This window comes from Tursiops truncatus, chromosome 7, assembly GCF_011762595.2.
Source record: "Tursiops truncatus isolate mTurTru1 chromosome 7, mTurTru1.mat.Y, whole genome shotgun sequence".
NCBI classification, from domain to species: Eukaryota; Metazoa; Chordata; class Mammalia; order Artiodactyla; family Delphinidae; genus Tursiops; species Tursiops truncatus.
In genome coordinates, this window is record NC_047040.1 from 68,923,581 (window position 1) to 68,944,581 (window position 21,001).

The 21,001-nt window shown below is 35.7% G+C and overlaps 1 protein-coding gene across 1 annotated transcript in view; it reads left to right on the forward strand.

The window, feature by feature from the left end:
* Positions 1 to 576: 576 nt before the first annotated feature.
* LOC141279045 (voltage-gated inwardly rectifying potassium channel KCNH7-like) overlaps positions 577 to 21,001 on the forward strand; it is a 141,148-nt gene continuing 120,723 nt past the window's right edge. Inside the window, exon 1 of the mRNA XM_073806957.1 lies at positions 577 to 652. Coding sequence (XP_073663058.1) covers positions 577 to 652 — 76 coding nt within the window. The remainder of the gene's footprint in view (positions 653 to 21,001) is intronic.

Here is a 21,001-nt window from a genome sequence, read left to right on the forward strand (position 1 = left end):
GTTTACATATACATATATCCCCTCTTTTCTGGATTTCCTTCCCATTTAGGTCAGCACATAGCACTGAGTAGAGTTTCCTGTGCTATACAGTAGGTTCTCATTAGTTATCTATTTCATACATAGTATCAATACTCTATATATGTCAATCCCAATCTCCCAATTCGTCCTGCTCCCCCTTCCCACCTGGGGAAGTCTTTGTTTCTTGCCCTCGACGAATTTATAGGTTAACCCAGTGGGATTATTTGCTTCCATTAATGTCAATGAGATATATTGCTTCCATTTATATGAAAGAAAATGAATACCTTAAAAGCAACTGATCATGGTCAGTTTATTTAAAACATGCACTCTGTGATGCGACATATGTAGTAGGTGATGATTATGTCATGTCATTGAGCTTTCATTTATTCAGTCATTTGTTTGGAATTAAAACACTGGAGCCCTGAATCTTGCAGGGCTGGAAACAAAAGGGAAAATTTTATCTAGACAGTGAGAAAAATAAAGTGTGAGAAAGCTTCCAAGACTGATTTTGCATGAAACACAATGAGGGTCCAACAGTAGCAGAAAGCAGCAGTCAACATGACGTTGGCCCTCTGGTTTGCAGCACCTGGCAACAGCTGTAATGGATGTCCTACAGACAGGCAGAATGATTCAGGTAAAAGCTGAGCAACATTCAGTGGCAAATCTTTCCTCAGAGGAAGATGAATGTTTAGACACATTTAATCATTTCTTCTCCATTTCTGACACTGGCTGAGATTCTGATTTACCCCTTATTTGATAGTGTTAATTTTAGGCTGTTTTCATGAAATAATGCCCCATAAAATGTTCTTGTGCCAAATTTTTAAAAATGTGCTAAATAAATACTAGTAAACATCAATTTGGAAAGGAGACATTTTGTGCATAGGATCTAAAATACCCCAAATCAAAGTAGGTGCAAAAATGAGGCCCTGATGAAATGGAGATGGCTTTTCCAGCAAAGGTGAAGTGAGTTTTTATTGTATTTTTTAAAGTGAGAAACAGAATTACTCTTACTAACTGTGGGTGAAGAGAGAGCCCCCATTGGGGTCATATTTGATAGCTTTTAACTGGCAGCAAGATGTTTTCAGAAGCCAGTCTGGCTTGTAGGTGAAAACTCATAGGGAAGACAAGCTTTCTCTCACACAGGGAGAGAACAGGGTTTTCCAGCAGACAAGTGAGCAATTTCAAATGCTTCACAGTAAAGAATCAAACTGTTTTGCTGATAATTTCATCATTAGTTATTTTGTGCAAGATGAAATGGGGGAATTCTAGGTCAAGATTTTCTATTTTTCATTAGGTAACCTAAACAAAGAACCTGTGAATAGATCACTCCCGACACAGTTATTATCTAAAAAGAATTAGCAGAAATTGTGATTCAGATGTATGCTGCAAAGGCAGCAGTTCTGGGACTGTGTGGGTGGGTGTAAAAATCAACACTAAGATTTGCAAAACTCTAAGGCCAAAAATCAGAACTAAACTCATAAAATTTTAGGGCAATAGATAATTCAGAGTACCGCAGATCAGTCTGAAATAGTCAAAAATTATACACTGGTGCAGGGAAAGAGACCAGAAAAAGTACAGTAATCTTTTAGGAAACTATTATGATTATTATTATTATTATTCCCAAGAAGAGCAATTTCATTGCATTTGTTTCCCACTGGATACTGAGAAACCCCCAGAAGGAGACTGTGTCTTACGTGTTTTTGTATCCCAGTGCCTAGCTCATGTCCTGGCACATAGTGCATGTAAAATATTAATGGAGGAAATGAAATTACAAACCAACTCCAGAATATGAAGTCTGGGTCAGATGGGCTAAATCAACACTGTTCAATAGAGATTTCTGTGATGATGGAAATTTTTGGCACTGCCCAAATTTGATAGCTGCAGCCAAGTGTAGCTATTAGGAACTTGAAATGTGGCTAATGCAACTGAGGAACTGCATTATTAATTTTATTTAATTTTAAATAATTTAAACATAAAATTTAGTAGCCACATGTTGGACAGTGTAGTGCTAATTTTGCAAAAGAGCAAAGGGAACAGAAATTATTGGTTTCATCTCCTGCTATTTTAATACTATTCGACTATCATCCATCTCCCCTCCTCCCAATTTATCATCTTTCATCAAGTAAGAAATCCCAAGAGAAAATATAGTCCCATATTTCAGGTTAGTTAAAAGTGACTATGGACATCCGTGCCTTGTTCCTGGTCTTAGAGGGAATGCTTTCAGGTTTTCACTGTTGAGAATGATGTTGGCTGTGGGTTTGTCATATATGGCCTTTATTATGTTGAGGTAAGCTCCCTCTATTTCCACTTTCTGGAGGGCTTTTCTCATATATCGGTGTTGAATTTGTCAGAAGCTTTTTCTGCATCTATTGAGATGATCATATGGTTTTTATTCTTTAGTTTCTTAATGTGGTATATCACATTAATTGATTTACAGATATTGAAGAATCCTTGCATTCCTGGGATAAATCCCACTTGATCATGGTGTACGATCCTTTTAATGTGTTGTTGGATCCAGTTTGCTAGTATTTTGTTGAGTATTTTTGTGTCTATGTTCATCAGTGATATTAGCCTGTAATTTTCTTTTTTTGTGGTATCTTTGTCTGGTTTGGGTATCAGGGTGATGGTGGCCTCATAGAATGAGCTTTGGAGCATTCCTTCCTCTGCAATTTTTTGGAAGAGTTTGAGAAGGATAGAAGTTAGCTCTTCTCTAAATGCTTGATAGAATTCACCTGTGAAGCCATCTGGTCCTGGATTTTTGTTCGTTGGAAGTTTTTTTTAATCACTATGTCAATTTCAGTACTTGTGATTGGTCTGTTCATATTTTCTATTTCTTCCTGGCTGTGTCTTGGAAGTTTGTATCTTTCTCAGAATTTGTCCATTTCTTCTAGGTTGTCCTTTTTATTGGCATATAGCTAGACATAAAAAATGGCCAAAAAGTACATGAAAAGATGCTCAACATCACTAATTATCAGAGAAATGCAAATCAAAACTACAATGAGGTATCACCTCACACTTGTCAGAATGGCCACCATCAGAAAGTCTACATATGATATCACTTATATGTGGAATCTAAAAAAAAGGGTGCAAATAAATTTATCAACAAAACAGAAATATAGTTACAGATGTAGAAAACAAACTTATGGTTACTAAGGTGTAAGGGAAGGAGGGATAAATTGGAAGATTGGGATTGACATATACACAGTACTATATATAAAATATATAACTAATAAGGACCTACTGTATGGCACAGGAAACTCTACTCAGTACTCTGTAATGGCTTATATGGGAAAAGAATCTAGAAGAGTGGATATATGTATAACTGATTCACTTTGCTGTACACCTGAAACTGATATAACATTGTAAATCAACTGTACTCCAATAAACAAAATTTTTTTTTAAAATCTACAAACAATAAATGCTGGAGAGGGTGTGGGAAAAAGGGAACCCTCCTACACTGTTGGGGGGAATGTAAATTGGTACAACCACTATGGAGAACAGTATGGAAGTTCTTTAAGAAACTTAAAATAGAACTACCTTATGATCCAGCAGTCCCACTCCTGGGCATATCTGGAGAAAACCATAATCCAAAAGGATACGTGCACCCCAATGTTCATTGCAGCACTATTTACAATAGCCAAGACATGGAAGCAACCTAAATGTCCATCAACAGAGGAATGGATGAAGAAGATGTGGTACATATATACAATGGAATATTATTCAGCCATAAAAAAGAATGAACTAGGGCTTCCCTGGTGGTGCAGTGGTTGAGAGTGAGCCTGCTGATGCAGGGGACACGGGTTCGTGCCCCGGTCTGGGAAGATCCCACATGCCGCGGAGCGGCTGGGCCCACAAGCCATGGCCGCTGAGCCTGCGCGTCCGGAGCCTGTGCTCCGCGACGGGAGAGGCCACAACAGTGAGAGGCCTGCGTACCGCCAAAAAAAAACAAAAACAAAACAAAACAAAAGAATGAACTAATGCCATTTGCAGCAACATGGATGGACCTAAGGATTATCATACTAAGTGAAGTAAATCAGACAGAGAAAGACAAATATCCCATGATATCACTCATGTGTGGAATCTAATTTTTAAAAAGATACAAATGAACTTATTTCCAAAACAGAAGCAGACTTACAGATATCGAAAACAAACTTATGGTTATCTAGGGGGAAATGTGGCAGGGGAGGGATAAATCAGGAGCTTGGGGTGAACACACACACACACACACACACACTACTATATGTAAGCAACGAGGACCTACTGTATAGCACAGGGAACTCTGCTCAATTCTCTGTGATAACCTAAATGGGAAGAGAATCTGAAAAAGAATACATATATACATATATAAACTGAATCACTTTGCTGTACATCTGAAACTAACACAACATTGTAAATCAACTATACTCCAATAAAATTAAAATATTTTTAAAAAGTGACTAGTCTTAGGGGTGGAGGAGTGGAAGGCATAAACTATTAGGTGTAAAACAGACTCAAGCATGTATTGTCAACATGGGGAATATAGACAATATTTTGTAATAATTGTAAATGGAAAGTAACCTTTAAAAACTCTATTAAAAAATAAAGGACAAATTTCAACAGCCTTAAAAAATCCAGTAAAAAAAGTGACTAGTGTTTTCATTGTTTATTTGCAATGAAATAAATATTTGCATCACTTGTCCATCTCATAATCATGAACTCTGTGTCTACAGCAGAGCATCATGGAGGAATACCAGGCACACAGACCTGTTTGAATCCTAAGTCTGCCAAGTACTTGCAGAGAGTCTGTGGGTATGTTCCTTAAGTTCTCTGAGTCTCAGTTCTCTCATCAGTTTAATGGGGATTAGAACACCCACATGGTAAACTGTTGGGAGGATTAATGAAATTATTCTTAGTTTCTACAGTGCTTGAAACCTAAGAGATAGTAAATGGTAGCTGTTACTACTGCAGTTGGCCTCAAGGGTAAAATGATGTGCTAAGTGCCATGAGGATGTTGAAGGATACAGTATAGCCCTTGACTTTTTAGAATGATTTCCTAAAACATTCATTTATTCTATGTAAATACCAATAGTTTTTTTCTGTCCCTTATCAATATGTCATTAATCCTAGCCCCTGATACAAAGATTACAGGCATTTCTATCAGGCCCTGCATGCTTTTGAGGAAGAGATTCCTGTCTTATCTATATCTTCATACTCCTAGAATAGAACCTGGTACTTAGTCAGTGCTTAAAAATGATTATTGAATTTGAACAATATAAAAATACAGTCTTCACTGCTGCTACTAAAGGAAAACAAACAAACAATGTCATTCTAATCACAGCAACCAGCGATAGCTACAAATAGAAAATGCAATAGAACAGAAAACATCCCATTAACTATAGTAATATTCATGTTACACACAACTCCATCACACGCACATGGTAAATAAGTAATCTAGGCAAATAGTTAACAATTAATGTGAAAGATCCATGGGAATAAAATTAGTAAATTTATATATATTTATATAAATTATCAAATATATATAAAGACTCTAGTTAATGCAAAGATGTACCTTGTTCTTGGATAGGAAGATTAAATGTTGTAGAGAAACATAATACCTTTCAAAATCAATGGTTTGTGGATTTCCAGAAAGTTTTGAAAAATAAGCTTACCTTATCAAGTATTAAAACAAATTACAGGGCTTCAGTAAGTAAGCCAGGATAATATAGGTACAAGAATAGACATATAATAAGTGGAATTAAACAGATGAATTCAAAATGACCTCTAGAGAAAATAAGAGTTTAACATAGGAAAAGGGTCACCTACACGGGAAAAAAGATCCATTCAGCATATCACTTCATGCTATGTAGTGGTATGGTGAATAGTATTCTAATAAATTCTAGATAGATTAAGGGGTTATATGAAATTACGAGAAACAAGAAGAAAACCTGTCTGTTGTGGGGAAGGCATACTAAACATCAAAGAAAGTAAATCATGCAGTTAACAATTAATGGTTGTATGTCTATAGAATCTTTCAACTTTTTATCATCATAAACATATGAACAAAATTAATTATGAACCAGAAACTGAAAAAAAAGTTTTATATTCACAGTGAAAGGGAAGTTCATAGAGTACTGCAGTTAGGAATTCTTCAACTAAAGCCCTTGGTTCAAATGTTGGCAGGGTCCCATAATGATGCAACCTTAGGCAAATTATTTCACCCAAATGTTTGTTTTCTTCTTCTTTCATTTCCTTAAAATGAAACTTTGAAATACTTCATTGGGTTAACATGACAAATTTTAAAATGTTTAAAGCATCAGTGAATTATAGATAATCAACAAGGACCTACTGTATAGCACAGGGAACCTCTACTCAATAGTCTGTAATAACGTAAATGGGAAAAGAATTTGAAAAATAATAGATATGTGCATAAGTATAACTGAATCACTTTGCTGTACACCTGAAACTAACACAACATTGTAAATCAACTATACTCCAATATAAAAGTTTAAAAATAAATAAATAAATAAAACTGGAAAAAAAAAAACAACCCATCAGTGAATTACCTAAAACATAGTTAAAATACTCAATAAATGGTGACCTAAAAATAACAAAGGGTTACTATCCTTGCTATGTGGTTTTATAGATTATGAATATTAATATATATTACTCTTTTTCTCATATGGGTCTTTAATTTTTCCAAGATAGTTATTTGGTTTCACTTTTATTTTTCCTGTCTTTTGTAAGAGAGAATTTTTAAATTTTTATTTAGTCAAATCTATCAGATTTTTCCTTCATGTCTCTGGGTTTTCCATTTTATTTAGAAAGTCTTCACCTTTTCAACTTCCTTGACATGATTGCAAAAATATTCTCCTCTATTTTTATCTAGTGTTTTGATTTTAAATCTATATAAAATTTATTTGTTAGGGTAAGGCACTGTAGATGGTCTACTTTAATTTTAAACGATTAACAGATTCTCACAACACTATTTCTTGAATAGTCTATCCTTTCCAAAAGTTTTAAATGCCATTTATTCAAGCTATGTTACTATTTATTTATAGGTATTTTTTCTGAACTCTATTTTTTTCCACTGATTTATTCATCTACTCCTCAAACAAACTCCTTATTTTAATTACTATGCCTTTATGTTTTGATCTCTTTTAGGACAGTGTTCTTTATTAAAAGTTTCTATTATTGGATTTTTATATGAATTTTGGAATAACAGGTTCTATAAATATAATGTTGAGGTTTTAATTGGAATTGCTATAAATTTATAGATTAATTAGTTAAAAATTGACATTCTAAAAAACTAAGTTTTTAAATTCTGGGCTTTGATATATTTCTCTTATTATTGAGTTATTTTTAACATCACATTTTCAATAAACTTGCAATTTTCTTCATATAGCCACATAGATTCCTTTTTTCAATTTATTCTCAAGTATTTTATGTTTTTTGTTTATTGTTGTCGCTATTACAAATGATATTCTTTTCCCCACTAAATTTTCTGATTGGGTATTCCTGCTTTAGAGAAATTTTCAGTTGATTCACATGGATTTTCTGTTAGATAATCTTAGCATCATCACATATTAAAAGCTTTGTATCTTCCTTTACAACATTTATACCTTCCTTTACTTATCTTTCTTTTTCTTTAAATGAAGAGGGCCTATGTATGATGTTAAATAGTATTATTGTCCCTAATATTTATTAATAGGAATGTTTCCAATATTTAACCACAAGTATAATATTTTTTATTTCCAGTAGATAATCCTCATTGGGGTTAGGAAGGGTTTTTTCCTCCCCTTTTCAAACTACTCCCCATCCTGGGGGCCATTCAATTGGTGAAAGAGATATTAGAGTTTTTTCCTGGGAGATAGATGCCTGAAAAATGGGTGGAGCAAGATAGTGTAAAATAGAGAGAAAAACTCTATTCAATGTTTTTACAAGAAAAAGGAAAAAATTTAAAGGAACACTTTATTGTTTTAATTATTTTAATTAATTAATGACATTTGGAAGCAAAATTCCTTGCAATGCTTTAATTTTATATTTCTCTTTTCAAACTACATTTACATTTTTCTTAATACTCTGTTAGTTTTTCCACTCTTTCTGACTTCAACTTCTTCCCTCTCAATGGGCTGTTAATTTTGTTCTTTCTTTAATTCTTTGCCATCTAGCGTTTTGTTTTTTTTACAGTTCCTTTTTTTCTGATGTTTCACATACTTTGCGAGTACTATAGCTACATTTACCAATTTATATGAAGCTGAAGTGAAGTCATGTTATTCCATGACTTAAAAATAAACTTTTTTTTCCTTTGCACGTTTTCCTATAGAGAATTTAATATTTTAAACAAAATATTATAAATTAAAATTTTAAAGTAATATATTATAAACTTACTTCAACTTCACTCTTACTTAGGAGTTAGATATCAAACATATCCATTCGTAAGAAACATTCTGATGAGATTTTTCTCCAGAATATTTTGAAAGGCTATTTTTGTTTCCTTATTTTTTTGCACTTTTGTTACACCAGCTTCTGAAATGAACACACCATATCTTAACTACTCTGTAATACACAGTTATCATGGAGAGATGTGGTTTGATAGATACCCAGAGACACATGAAAAAAAGTACAAGTTTTCCAATGTACAGAAACAAAAACTTAATGTAAATGCACAGAGCTAGTAACATAGTGGCACCTGCAGTGCATACTGGGCCCCATGTTCAGAAATACCTACAAACTGCTGTGAAGAGTCTCTCCAGGAATAAAGATTCCTTATAAGGAAAGCGAATGAGTGTTCCCCACTCTACACAGAGGAAGGAGACTGTGTGGAAAGAATGGGTAAAGCATCAGAAACTAAAGAATCATAAAAATTCTTTGGCCTAAGACCCTTTCCCTGTTTCTGGTTAATATTACATCTCTGCCTGGAGCAAGGGAAGGATGAAAAACCTGCTTTTCTGTGACATCAGTAATCTAGTGTTTTTGTTCCATATGATCCTGGTAGGGTATGCTTCAAAAAGGGAGGGAAGTTTGTTTTCTCTAGTACCACAAGAAAGAAAGAAATGCATTTTCCTCGTAATGCCAATACACTCATAAAAAGATTATCCATCTATCATCTAAAATTTGGAATCATAGAGGAATATGTGTATACACAGATGTGTGTCTTGATTTTTTAATAATTCTAATTCATCATTTTTTATTTTTATGCAATTTGATGTTTTCAATAGAAACTGCAAAGGTAGTATACATATGTGACTTCCTTGAATCATATAGTCAATAAATCAATCATTCTTTTGATTAACAATTTCTAAGTATCCATAAGCACAAGTCACTACTGTACTCTGAAACTAAAGAGGAAAAAAAAGATACAATTTCTGCTTTCAAGGATTTTATTCACTAGGAAAATTTAAACATTGCCCATGTTAATCGTTCAATTATCCAGACCTATCCTGGCAGTCAGTGAAGAGACAGATGTTATGGTCAGATTACTCCACAGTCCAGGCCAGCCACTAAGCCACCTCAAGTTTCTTAGTAGTTCTATGTCACACATTAAAATTTCATTATACAAACAATGAGATATGAAAATCACTGGTAGGCACTGGAGTTGGTCAGGGGCAGCAGCAGATTTGGGGTTAAACAACTTCTTCCAGGGAAGAAGGCCAGTGCAGCTGCTGTTGTAACCCAAGATCTTGATCCACAACCACAGATTGGCATAGTGGCAGGCCAGCCATCTGCAGACACCTCACTGAGGACAGCTGTGTGGCTGACAGGGTCTTGGTGCTCAGGCCGGGTGTCAGGCCTGAGCCCCTGAGGTGGGAGAGCTGAGTTCAGGACATTGGTTCACCAGAGACCTCCTGGCCCCTTGTAATATCGGTGAGAGCTCTCCCAGAGATCTCCATCTCAACGCTAAGACCCAACTCCACTCAACAACCAGCAAGCTCCAGTGCTGGACACCCCATGCCAAACAACTGGCAAGACAGGAACACAACACCACACATTAGCAGAGAGGCTGCCTAAAATCATAATGAGGTCACAGACACCTCAGAAGACACCACCGGATGTGGTCCTGCCCACCAGAAAGACAACATCCAGCCTCACCCAACAGAACACAGGCACCGGTCCCCTCCACCAGGAAGCCTACACAACCCACTGAACCAAACTTACCCACCGTGGGCAGACACCAAAAACAACAGGAACTGTGAACGTGCAGCCTGCGAAAAGGAGACCCCAAACACAGTAACTTAAGCAAAACAAGAAGACAGAGAAAAACGCAGCAGATTAAGGAGCAAGGTAAAAAATCACCAGACCAAACAAATGAAGAGGAAACAGGCAGCCTACCTGAAAAAGAATTCAGAGCAATGATAGTAAAGATGATGCAAAATCTTGGAAATAGAATGGAGAAAACACAAACGTTTAACAAGGACCTGGAAGAACTAAAGAGCAAACAAACAATGATAAACAACACAATAAATGAAATTAAATTCTCTAGAAGGAATCAATAACAGAATAACTGAGGTGGAAGAATGGATAAGTGACCTGGAAGATAAAATAGTGGAAATAACTACCACAGAACAGGATAAAGAAAAAAGAATGAAAAGAAGTGAGGACAGCCTCAGAGACCTCTGAGACAACATTAAATAGACCAATATTCGAATTATAGGGGTACCAGAAGAAGAAGAGAAAAAGAAAGGGACTGAGAAAATATTTGAAGAGATTATAGTTGAAAACTACCCTAATATAGAAAAGGAAATAGTCAATCAAGTCCAGGAAGTACAAAAAGTCCCATACAGGATAACTCCAAGGAGAAACACAACAAGAAACATATTAATCAAACTATCAAAAATTAAATACAAGGAAAAAGTATTAAAAACAGCAAGGGAAAAGCAACAAATAACATACAAGGTTAACCCCATAAGGTTAACAGCTGCTCTTTCAGCCGAAACTCTGCAAGCCAGAAGGGAGTGGCAGGACATATTTAAAGTGATGTAAGGGAAAAAACTACAACCAAGATTACTCTACCCAGCAAGGATCTCATTCAGATTTGATGGAGAAATTAAAACCTTTACAGACAAGCAAAAGCTAAGAGAATTCAGCACCACCAAACCAGCTATACAACAAATGCTAAGGGAACTTCTCTAGGCAGGAAACACAAGAGAAGGAAAAGACCTACTATAACAAACCCCCCAAAATTAAGAAAATGGTAAGAGGAACATACATATCGATAACTACCTTAAATGTAAGTGGATTAATTGCTTCAACCAAAAGACATGGACTGGCTGAATGGATACAAAAACAAGACTGTATATATGCTCTCTATAAGAGGCCCACTTCAGACCTAGGGACACCTATGGACTGAAAGTGAGGGGATGGAAAAATTTATTCCATGCAAATGGAAATCAAAAGAAAGCTGGAGTAGCAATTCTCATATCAGACAAAATAGACTTTAAAATAAAGACTATTACAAGAGACAAGGAAGGACACTAAATAATGATTAAGGGATCAACCAAGAAGATATAACAATTGTAAATACTTATACACCCAACATAGGAACACCTCAGTACATAAGGCAAATGCTGAGAGCCATAAAAGGGGAGATCAACAGTAACACAATCATAGTAGGGGACGTTAACACCCCACTTTCACCAATGGACAGATCATCCCAAATGAAAATAAATAAGGAAACAGAAGCTTTAAATGATACATTAAACAAGATGGACTTAATTGATATTTACAGGACACTGCATCCAAAAACAAAAGAATATGCTTTCTTCTCAAGTGCTCATGGACCATTCTCCGGGATAGATCATATCCTGGGTCAAAAATGAAGCCTTGGTAAATTTAAGAAAATTGAAATCGTATCAGTATCTTTTCTGACCACAATGCTGTAAGACTACATATGAATCACAGGAAAAATATTGTAAAAAGTACAAACAAATGGAGGCTAAACAATACACTACTAAATAACCAAGAGATCACTGAAGAAATCAAAGAGGAAATCAAAAAATGCCTAGAAAAAATGACAATGAAAATACAACTACCCAAAACCTATGGGATGCAGCAAAAGAAGTCTAAGAGGGAAGTTTATAGCAATAAAATCCTACCTCAAGAAACAAGAAAAATCTCAAATTAACAACCTAACCTTACACCTAAAGCAATTACAGAAAGAAGAACAAAAAAACCCCCAAAGTTAGTAGAAGGAAAGATATCATAAAGATCAGATCAGAAATAAATGAAAAAGAAATGATGGAAACGATAGCAAAGATCAGTAAAACTAAAAGCTGATTCTTTGAGAAGATAAAATTGATAAACCATTAGCCAGACTCATCAAGAAAAAAAGGGAAAGACTCAAATCAACAGAATTAGAAATGAAAAAGGAGAAGTAACAACTGACACTGCAGAAATACAAAGGATCATGAGAGATTACTACAAGCAACTATATGCCAGTAAAATGGACCACCTGGAAGAAATGGACAAATTCTTAGAAAAGCACAAACATCTGAGACTGAACCAGGACAAAATAGAAAATATAAATAGACCAATCACAAGCACTGAAATGCAAATGTGATTAAAAATCTTCCCACAAACAAAAGCCCAGGACCAGATGGCTTCACAGGTGAATTCTATCAAACATTTAGAGAAGAGCTAACACCTATCCTTTCAAACTCTTCCAAAATATAGCAAAGGGAGGAACACTCCGAAACTCATTCTATGAGGCCACGGTCACCCTGATACCAAAACCAGACAAAGATGTCACAAAGAAAGAAAACTACAGGCCAATATCACTGATGAACAGAGATGCAGAAATCTTGAACAAAATACTATCAATCAGACTCTAACAGCACATTAAAAGGATAATACACCATGATCAAATGGGTTTTATCCCAGGAATGCAAGGATTTGTCAATATACGCAAATCAATCAATGTGAAACACCATATTAACAAATTGAAGGATAAAAAACCATATGATCATCTCAATAGATGCAGGAAAAGCTTTCAACAAAATTCTGCACCCATTTATGATAAAAAAAAAAAACCTCCAGAAAGTAGGCAAAGAGGGAACTTAACATAATAAAGGCCAATTATGACAACCCCACAGCCAACATCATTCTCAGTGGTGAAAAACTGAAGCCATTTCCACTAGGATCAGGAACAAGACAAGGTTGCCCACCCTCACCACTATTATTCAAGATAGTTTTGGGAGTTTTAGCCACAGCAATCAGAGAAGAAAAAGAAATAAAAGGAATCCAAATCAGAAAAAGAAGTAAAACTGTCACTGTTTGCAGATGGCATCGTACTATACATAGACAATCCTAAAGATGCTACCAGAAAACTGCTAGAGCTAATCAATGAATTTGGTAAAGTAGCAGGATACAAAATTAATGCATAGAAATCTCTGGCATTCCTATACACTAATGATTAAAAATCTGGAAGAAAAATTGAAGAAACACTCCCATTTACCACTGCAACATAAAGAATAAAGTGCCTAGGAATAATCCTACCTAAGGAGACAAAAGACCTGTATGCAGAAAACTATAAGACACTGATGAAGGAAGTTAAAGATGATACAAACAGATGGAGAGATATACCATGTTCTTGGATTGGAAGAATCAACATTGTGAAAATGACTATACTACCCAAAGCAATCTACAGATTCAATGCAATCCCTATCAAACTACCCATGGCTTTTTTCACAGAACTAGATCAAAAAATTTCACAATTTGTATGGAAACACAAAAGACCCCAAATTTCCAAAGCAATCTTGAGGGAAAAAAACAGAACTGGAGGAATCAGGCTCCTGGACTTCAGACTATACTACAAAGCTACAGTAATCAAGACAGTATGGTACTGGCACAAAAACAGAAATATTGATCAATGGAACAGGATAGAAAGCCCAGAGATAAACCCACACACCTATGGTCACCTTATCTTTGATAAAGGAGGCAAGAATATACAATGGAGAAAAGACAGCCTCTTCAATAAGTAGTGCTGGGAAAACTGGGCAGCTACATGTAAAAGAATGAAATTAGAACACTTCCTAACACCATACACAAAAATAAACTCAAAATGGATTAGAGACCTAAGTGTAAGGCCAGACATTATGAAACTCTTAGAGGAAAACATGGGCAGAACACTGTATGACATAAATCACCGCCAGATCCTTTTTGACCCACCTCCTAGAGAAATGGAAATAAAAATAAACAAATGGGACCTAATGAAACTTCAAAGCTTTTTCACAGCAAAGGAAACCATAAACAAGATGAAAAGGCAACCCTCAGAATGGGAGAAAATATTTGGAAATGAAGCAAATGACAAAGAGTTAATCTCCAAAATATACAAGCAGCTCATGCAGCTCAATATCAAAAAAAAACCCAAACAACCCAATCCAAAAATGGGCTGAAGACCTAAACAGACATTTCTCCAAAGAAGGTATACAGATTGCTAAAAACACATGAAAAGATGCTCAACATCACAGTCATTAGAGAAATGCAAATCAAAACAACAATGAGGTATCACCTCATACTGGTCACGGTGGCCATCATCAAAAAGTCTAGAAACAATAAATGCTAGGGAGGGTGTGGAGAAAAGGGAAACCTCTTGCACTGTTGGTGGGAATGTCAATTGATACAGGCACTATCGAGAACAGTATGAAGGTTCCTAAAAAGTAAAAACAGGACTACCATATGACCCAGCAATCCCACTACTGGGCACATACCATGAGAAAACAATAATTCAAAAAGAGTCATGTACCACAATGTTCATTGCAGCACTATTTACAATAGCCAGACATGGAAGCAACCTAAGTGTCCATTGACAGATGAATGGATAAAGAAGATGTGGCACATATATACAATGGAATATTACTCAGCCATAAAAAGAAACAAAATTGAGTTACGTGTAGTGAGGTGGATGGACCCATTGTCTATCATACGGAGTGAAGTAAGTGAGAAAGAGAAAAATACCGTTTGCTAACACATATATATGGAATCTGAAAAACATGATTCTGAAGAACGTAGGGGCAGGACAGGAATAAAGATGCAGACGTAGAGAATGGACTTGAGGACATGGGACACGGGGAGGGGGAAGGGTAAGCTAGGACGAAGTGAGAGAATGGCATGGACATGTATACACTACCAAATGTAAACTACAAAGCTAGTTGGAAGCGGCCGCATAGCCCAGGGAGATCAGCTCGGTGCTTTGTGACCACCTAGAGGGGTGGGATAGGGAGGGTGGGAGGGAGATGCAAGAGGGAGGGGCTATGGGGATATATGTATACGTATAGCTGATTCACTCTGTGATACAGTAGAATCTAGCACACCATTGTAAAGCAATTATACTCCAATAAAGATGATTAAAAAAAAAAAAGAAAATCACTGGTAGTCTCATACCCTTCAGTTTTTACTTCAGTAAAATGTATTTAGCCGTGAATTTAAAATCATTTCTATAGACTATGTATTATGTAAGTACTTATTACTCAGAAACAAGTTAAAGTTTTCAGGTATCTCAAATTTTTTGTTTCAAAAAACTATTTTTGAAATACGGTTTTGTTTCAAAACTGTATTTTTGAAATACGGTTTTGTTTCAAAACTGTATTTTTTAAATACGGTTTTGTTTCAAAACTGTATTTAGGAAGACAGTTTATACAAGGAAACGCATACTAATTTAGCTTCCTGTACTTGGATTTTATATTTTTCATATATTTAACTATGACATAAGGTAATGTTATTTTATTCACTGTCTCACCTTGTCTGTGACACCAGTTACAATACAGACAGATGGGGAAATTGGCCACCAATCATGGACCTCTACAGTAACTGCAGTTGCCTGAATCTGAGAGCCCTGAGTGAATCTAGATTGTAGTGCACTCTCAAAAGTCTCAGATGCAGGAGAAATCAAATCCCCAGGCTGAATGTCTCTGGCAGACGTGAGAGGATAGACTTTAATTTCCACATAGATGTAAAAGAATGCATATGGTTGAGAAGCCTCTCTCAGGACTATGAAGGAATTCACTCACTAATTCAACAAATATTTTTATTTGAGTACATTCTATGAGCATGATCATTTAAGTTGCCGCAATGCAGGAAGTCAAAGGCAATATATTTTAAAAATTCTTCTCTGATTGTTAGAGCATGAAGTGAAAAACACAGTCACTCTTAAGGTTTTAGAGAAATAATGAAGCATAACATACTGAAGTTCCGTCAGTTTATTTCCCCTGTATTTCCTATATTGATAATTGACTTTTCAACTAATTGCCTTTATGTCTACAACTGGTATTACTGAGAATTAAGTTGCTAATTCTGTAGCTACATAAGTCTTTAATAGCGATCTATAATCAGTATAGATTGATTTGTCTCTGCAGCGATAGGTAGTATCCAATCCCCTAATGATGGTGCTGCTAGCCTACAATTCAGAAAAATCAGTAAATTAATCTCAGCTCAGGTATTATGACTGAATTTGTTATGTCACAGGGTCCATTACTCCTCATACTGAATTTAGGTTACCCTCTACACATATGCCAGTCACTTTTTTTGTACAGAACAATGATTTGACTTACGTATTGATACATCACAAAATGATTACCACAGTAAGTTTAGTGAGTGTCCATCATCTCATATAGATACAAAATAAAAGAAATAGGAAAAAAAATTTTTTTCTTGTGATGATTTACTCCCTTAGGATTTATTCTCTTAACAACTTTCATATATAATGTACAGCGGTGTTAATTATATTCATCATGTTGTACAATATATCCATAGTACTTATTTACCTTATAACTGGAATTTTGTACCTTTTGACTACCTTCATCCAATTCCCCCTCCTCCCACACCTGAGAACCACAGATCTGATCTCTTTTTCTATGTTTGTTTATTTTTGAAGTATAACTGACTTACAACACTGTGTTAGTTCCTGGTGCACAACATAGTGATTTGATATTTCTATACATTTCAACATGATCACCATAAGTCTAGTTACCATCTGTCCACTGTACAAAGGTGTTATGTAATTATTGACTGTGTTCCCCACACTGTACACTTCATATCTGTGGCTCATTTATTTTGTAACTGGAAGTTTATGCCTCAGTCTTCCTCACCTATTTCTCTCTTCCACCAACCCCTTCTTATCTGGCAACCACCTGTTTGTTCTCTGTATATATGACTTCTTCTGTTTTGTTGTGTCTGTTCAATTTTTTTGTTTCATAGATTCCACATATACGTGAAATCATAAAGTATTTGTCTTTCTCTGTCTGACTTATTTCAATCAGCATAATACCCTCTAGGGCCATCCATGTTGTCACAAGTGGCAAGATTCCATCACTTATTTTTGTAGGTAAAAGAAACTTTGGATTTTTAATCACAGAAAATATATCGGTCTACTTAATGACATTCAAAATTCCAGTTTTCTCTCATTAACTACTCCTCTGTTCTTCCAAATAGCAGTGTCTTCCATTTTTTAAATTTGCTTTATGAATATTAATAGTATATAATTGTTTTATGAGACATTGGGAATGTACTACAAAGGGTATAAAACTAAATGTTTATATAAGGCCTTAATGCAAATATGTCAAAGCTTTCTGTGGGTACTCTGTGTCTCTAAATATTTATTATCTTAACAGATGGCTGTGTTTGCTTACATTTTTGCTCATTTTTCCCACAATTAAAATTTTGTATTTGGAAATGTAACTGAAATTGCATACCATATGGATAGTATATTTTTATTGAAAATTGAGCTAAACAATCACATGTTAATAGAAATAAAATCTCTCCATATCCGTAGCATGCCACTATACAAAAAGTTTAACCAGACTATAACTAGACTGCCCTAGAGTCCCAGCTCTGTGGCAGGATCACATTCAAATGAACTTCACTTGATCAAGAATTGGTTTTTTTTTTTTGATTTCAGATGTGTACTAAGATTCCCACAGTAAGACTTTTTAGAAGCCTTTTTCCCCCAGGTGACCAAGACTCTCCTCCTTGCTCTCCTCACCCACAACTTAGTTGATGCCTTTTTATTCCAGCTCCTATCCCTGCCTTTCTTGTTAAACTCTGTTTTTTTGTTGTTATAGCTTTTCCTCTTTCCGGTGTAAACTATCCAGTGTAATCCTTAATTCTGCAGCTCTTCCACAGAGTACTAGAAAGCTGAATAACAAAACCCTGTGGGGAAGGGTTGTGTTGTGAAGGTTCATTAATTTTTTTTTCTGGTTATGCAATTATAGTTTTTAATTATGTAATAACTATAGAGCATTTTTTTTTTTTAAAGAGGATCTTGCTGCCTGGGCTCTGATTCTGCCTAAAGCAGCTTTGTCTCTAAAACTCTTTATTCCTCACCATTCCCCTCACCCGCCTCTAGCTCCTATTTACATAAAGTGAGAAGACTTAGGCAACATTTGTTGAATACTTACCATGGGCCAGGTAAAGTTCTAAGTGCTCTACCTGCATTTACTCATTTAATCTTCACAACACTGCTAGGAGGCAGGTGCTCTTTTTTCCCTTCTTTTATAGGTGAGAAAATGAAGGCCCCAAGGGGTTAAGTAAATTGTCCATGGCATTGGACTAGTAAGTGATAGAGCCAGGAATGGAACCCAGGGAGTTAAACATTTAACCAGGATGCTACTTAATACTATCTGAAACTTGCTTTGGTACAATGAAATTAATCATTATGTAACCAACATTGGAATTAGAGAAGATTAGGAGAAAAGTTTTAGAAATAGGCAAAGTTAACACATAAGGAGTTACTAAAAATTCCTTATTCTGGGAACATGTGTGTGATGGCAGTCCATAAAATCACAAACGATATTATTAAAATAAATAAGGACTTATCTGCATCTTAGAGGGGACATTTGCAGATTAAAAGGGGAGGAGGGTGGAATCTGTCAAGGGGAGTCATGACACTGGTTTGTGTTTCTTCTAAAAAATGAGCAGGTTGATTTCCCCCACTCACCTAAAAGGTAGAGAATTCACTTTTTGTGAGTTAAGCTCTGGACTTTTAACACCCCAAACTATGTATGTACTTTATAAACCTTATTTGCCTCTAATCATCTGGAACACAGCAAATGATATCAGATCCAGTTTTACACTGCATTTATAAGCATTATTGCTTCCCATTTTTCAAATGGGGAAACAAATTGAAAGGATTAAGGATTCAAATGTTCATTTCTCTGATCTTTCAGCCCTTCCTCCTAATCTATGTGTTCTTCTACCTCTCAAAGACTCCTCAAATTATTGGGTCAAAAGATAATGATATTAGCTAATACATACATCGTATGAACTAGGTACATTGACTATTCAAAACATTGTATAAATATTAGCTCATTTAATATTTACCACAGCCCCATTAGGTATTATTATCTCCATTTTACAGGAAACTGAGGTACAGGGAGGCTATATAATTTGCTCAAGGTGATATGACTGATTCACAGAGCTGGGTTTTGAACCCAAGTAGTCTAGCTTTTCCATCCGCATGCTTAACCGCCATACTAAACCATGGTAAGAGAAATTTTAATTAGATCAGTGTTTTTTAGTGTGTATCTACAGTATTAATAGGCCACGCATAAAAAAACAGTTCTGTAGTCAAACCAGTTTATTTTTGTCAACATATCGGATCCTTTAATAAGAATATGTATCATCTAAGTCTTACATTTAAATTATCATCATAGGTTAAATTATATGAAATCGCTAATAGTCAACGATTTTATACTTACAGAACTGGCAACAAGAGAGAGGTTATGATATACAGTATCTCTGAGCAAATGGTTTAGTGACATACAAGCATTTTAGAAAACTCTAACGTAGTGAGCTGTAAGTGATTGACAAATACTCGCTTCTAATAGAAACGAGAGATCCGGGAAGACATCTTCAACTTGTATAGGTTAACGTTGTGGAAAATCACCATTCCCTAGTACAAATCATCCCTTATGAAATACAGAATACAAAGCTAGATAATCCATGAGGTTTTTACAAATAGCCTTACAATTTACAATGTGAAGGTAGTTTTCAAGCCCCAGAACTCTAACTCTGTTATGCGGCCCACCCATCTCAGCCATAAATAATGCAGAAATTTCTCTGAAGTAGAAATTGCTTGCCCTTTTCCATCTTTGGGCTAATAATGCTTCTCACTAATGATGAAGATCATAGGATAAAAATGTACAATACTCTCCCAGTGCCCCTTTGTTTTACAGAATAGAAATCTATGGATCATTAACAACAACAAAAAATCTGTGAGACAAAACGTATGAGAGGCAAAGAAAGCCAAGACTCAAAGGACAAATCCCATACCAGTCTTCTGTATTTGTTTCCTAATCACATCCCCTGATAGCTTTTGCTTCTCTGATCATCTATAATCAGGACTTTTTATTCTTAGGAAATCTATGATCATGTTTTTTTGTTTTGTTTTGTTTTTGTTTCTTTTTGCGGTACGCAGGCCTCTGACTGTTGTGGCCTCTCCCGTTGCGGAGCACAGGCTCCGGACGCGCAGGCTCAGCGGCCATGGCTCACGGGTCCAGCCGCTCCGCGGCATGTGGGATCTTCCCGGACCGGGGCACAAACCCGTGTCCCCTGCATCGGCAGGTGGACTCTCCACCACTGCGCCACCAGGGAAGCCCCTGTGATCATGTTTTATGACCAGTTACAACTGGGTTCTTAGTGGCACATACATAAATACAAATTGGAGAATTTACTATTGCATTCCAGAAGTCTAGGCATTAAAAAAACAAAATTTTAGACCTAGAAGAAAACTGAAAGATCAATCCCATCTTTCACCCCATCTCCAATAAAGTATGAAATTGAAACCAAGGGAGGCACTAAAGCTTCCTTTGGCACATAGGTATTTAACTATAACCATCTGTATTAAAACTAATTTAACTTCACTTTGCCTCTACCAGCCTTGAAAGACCAGTTTGATAACACTTGTTATCGATTTGCAGTGAAATAAGGAGCAATGTAGTTATGTTAAAGCCAAAGAAACCATTCTGTCTTTCCCATTGTGAGCGGGTGGTCAATACCCTTTCCCTTTTCCCTC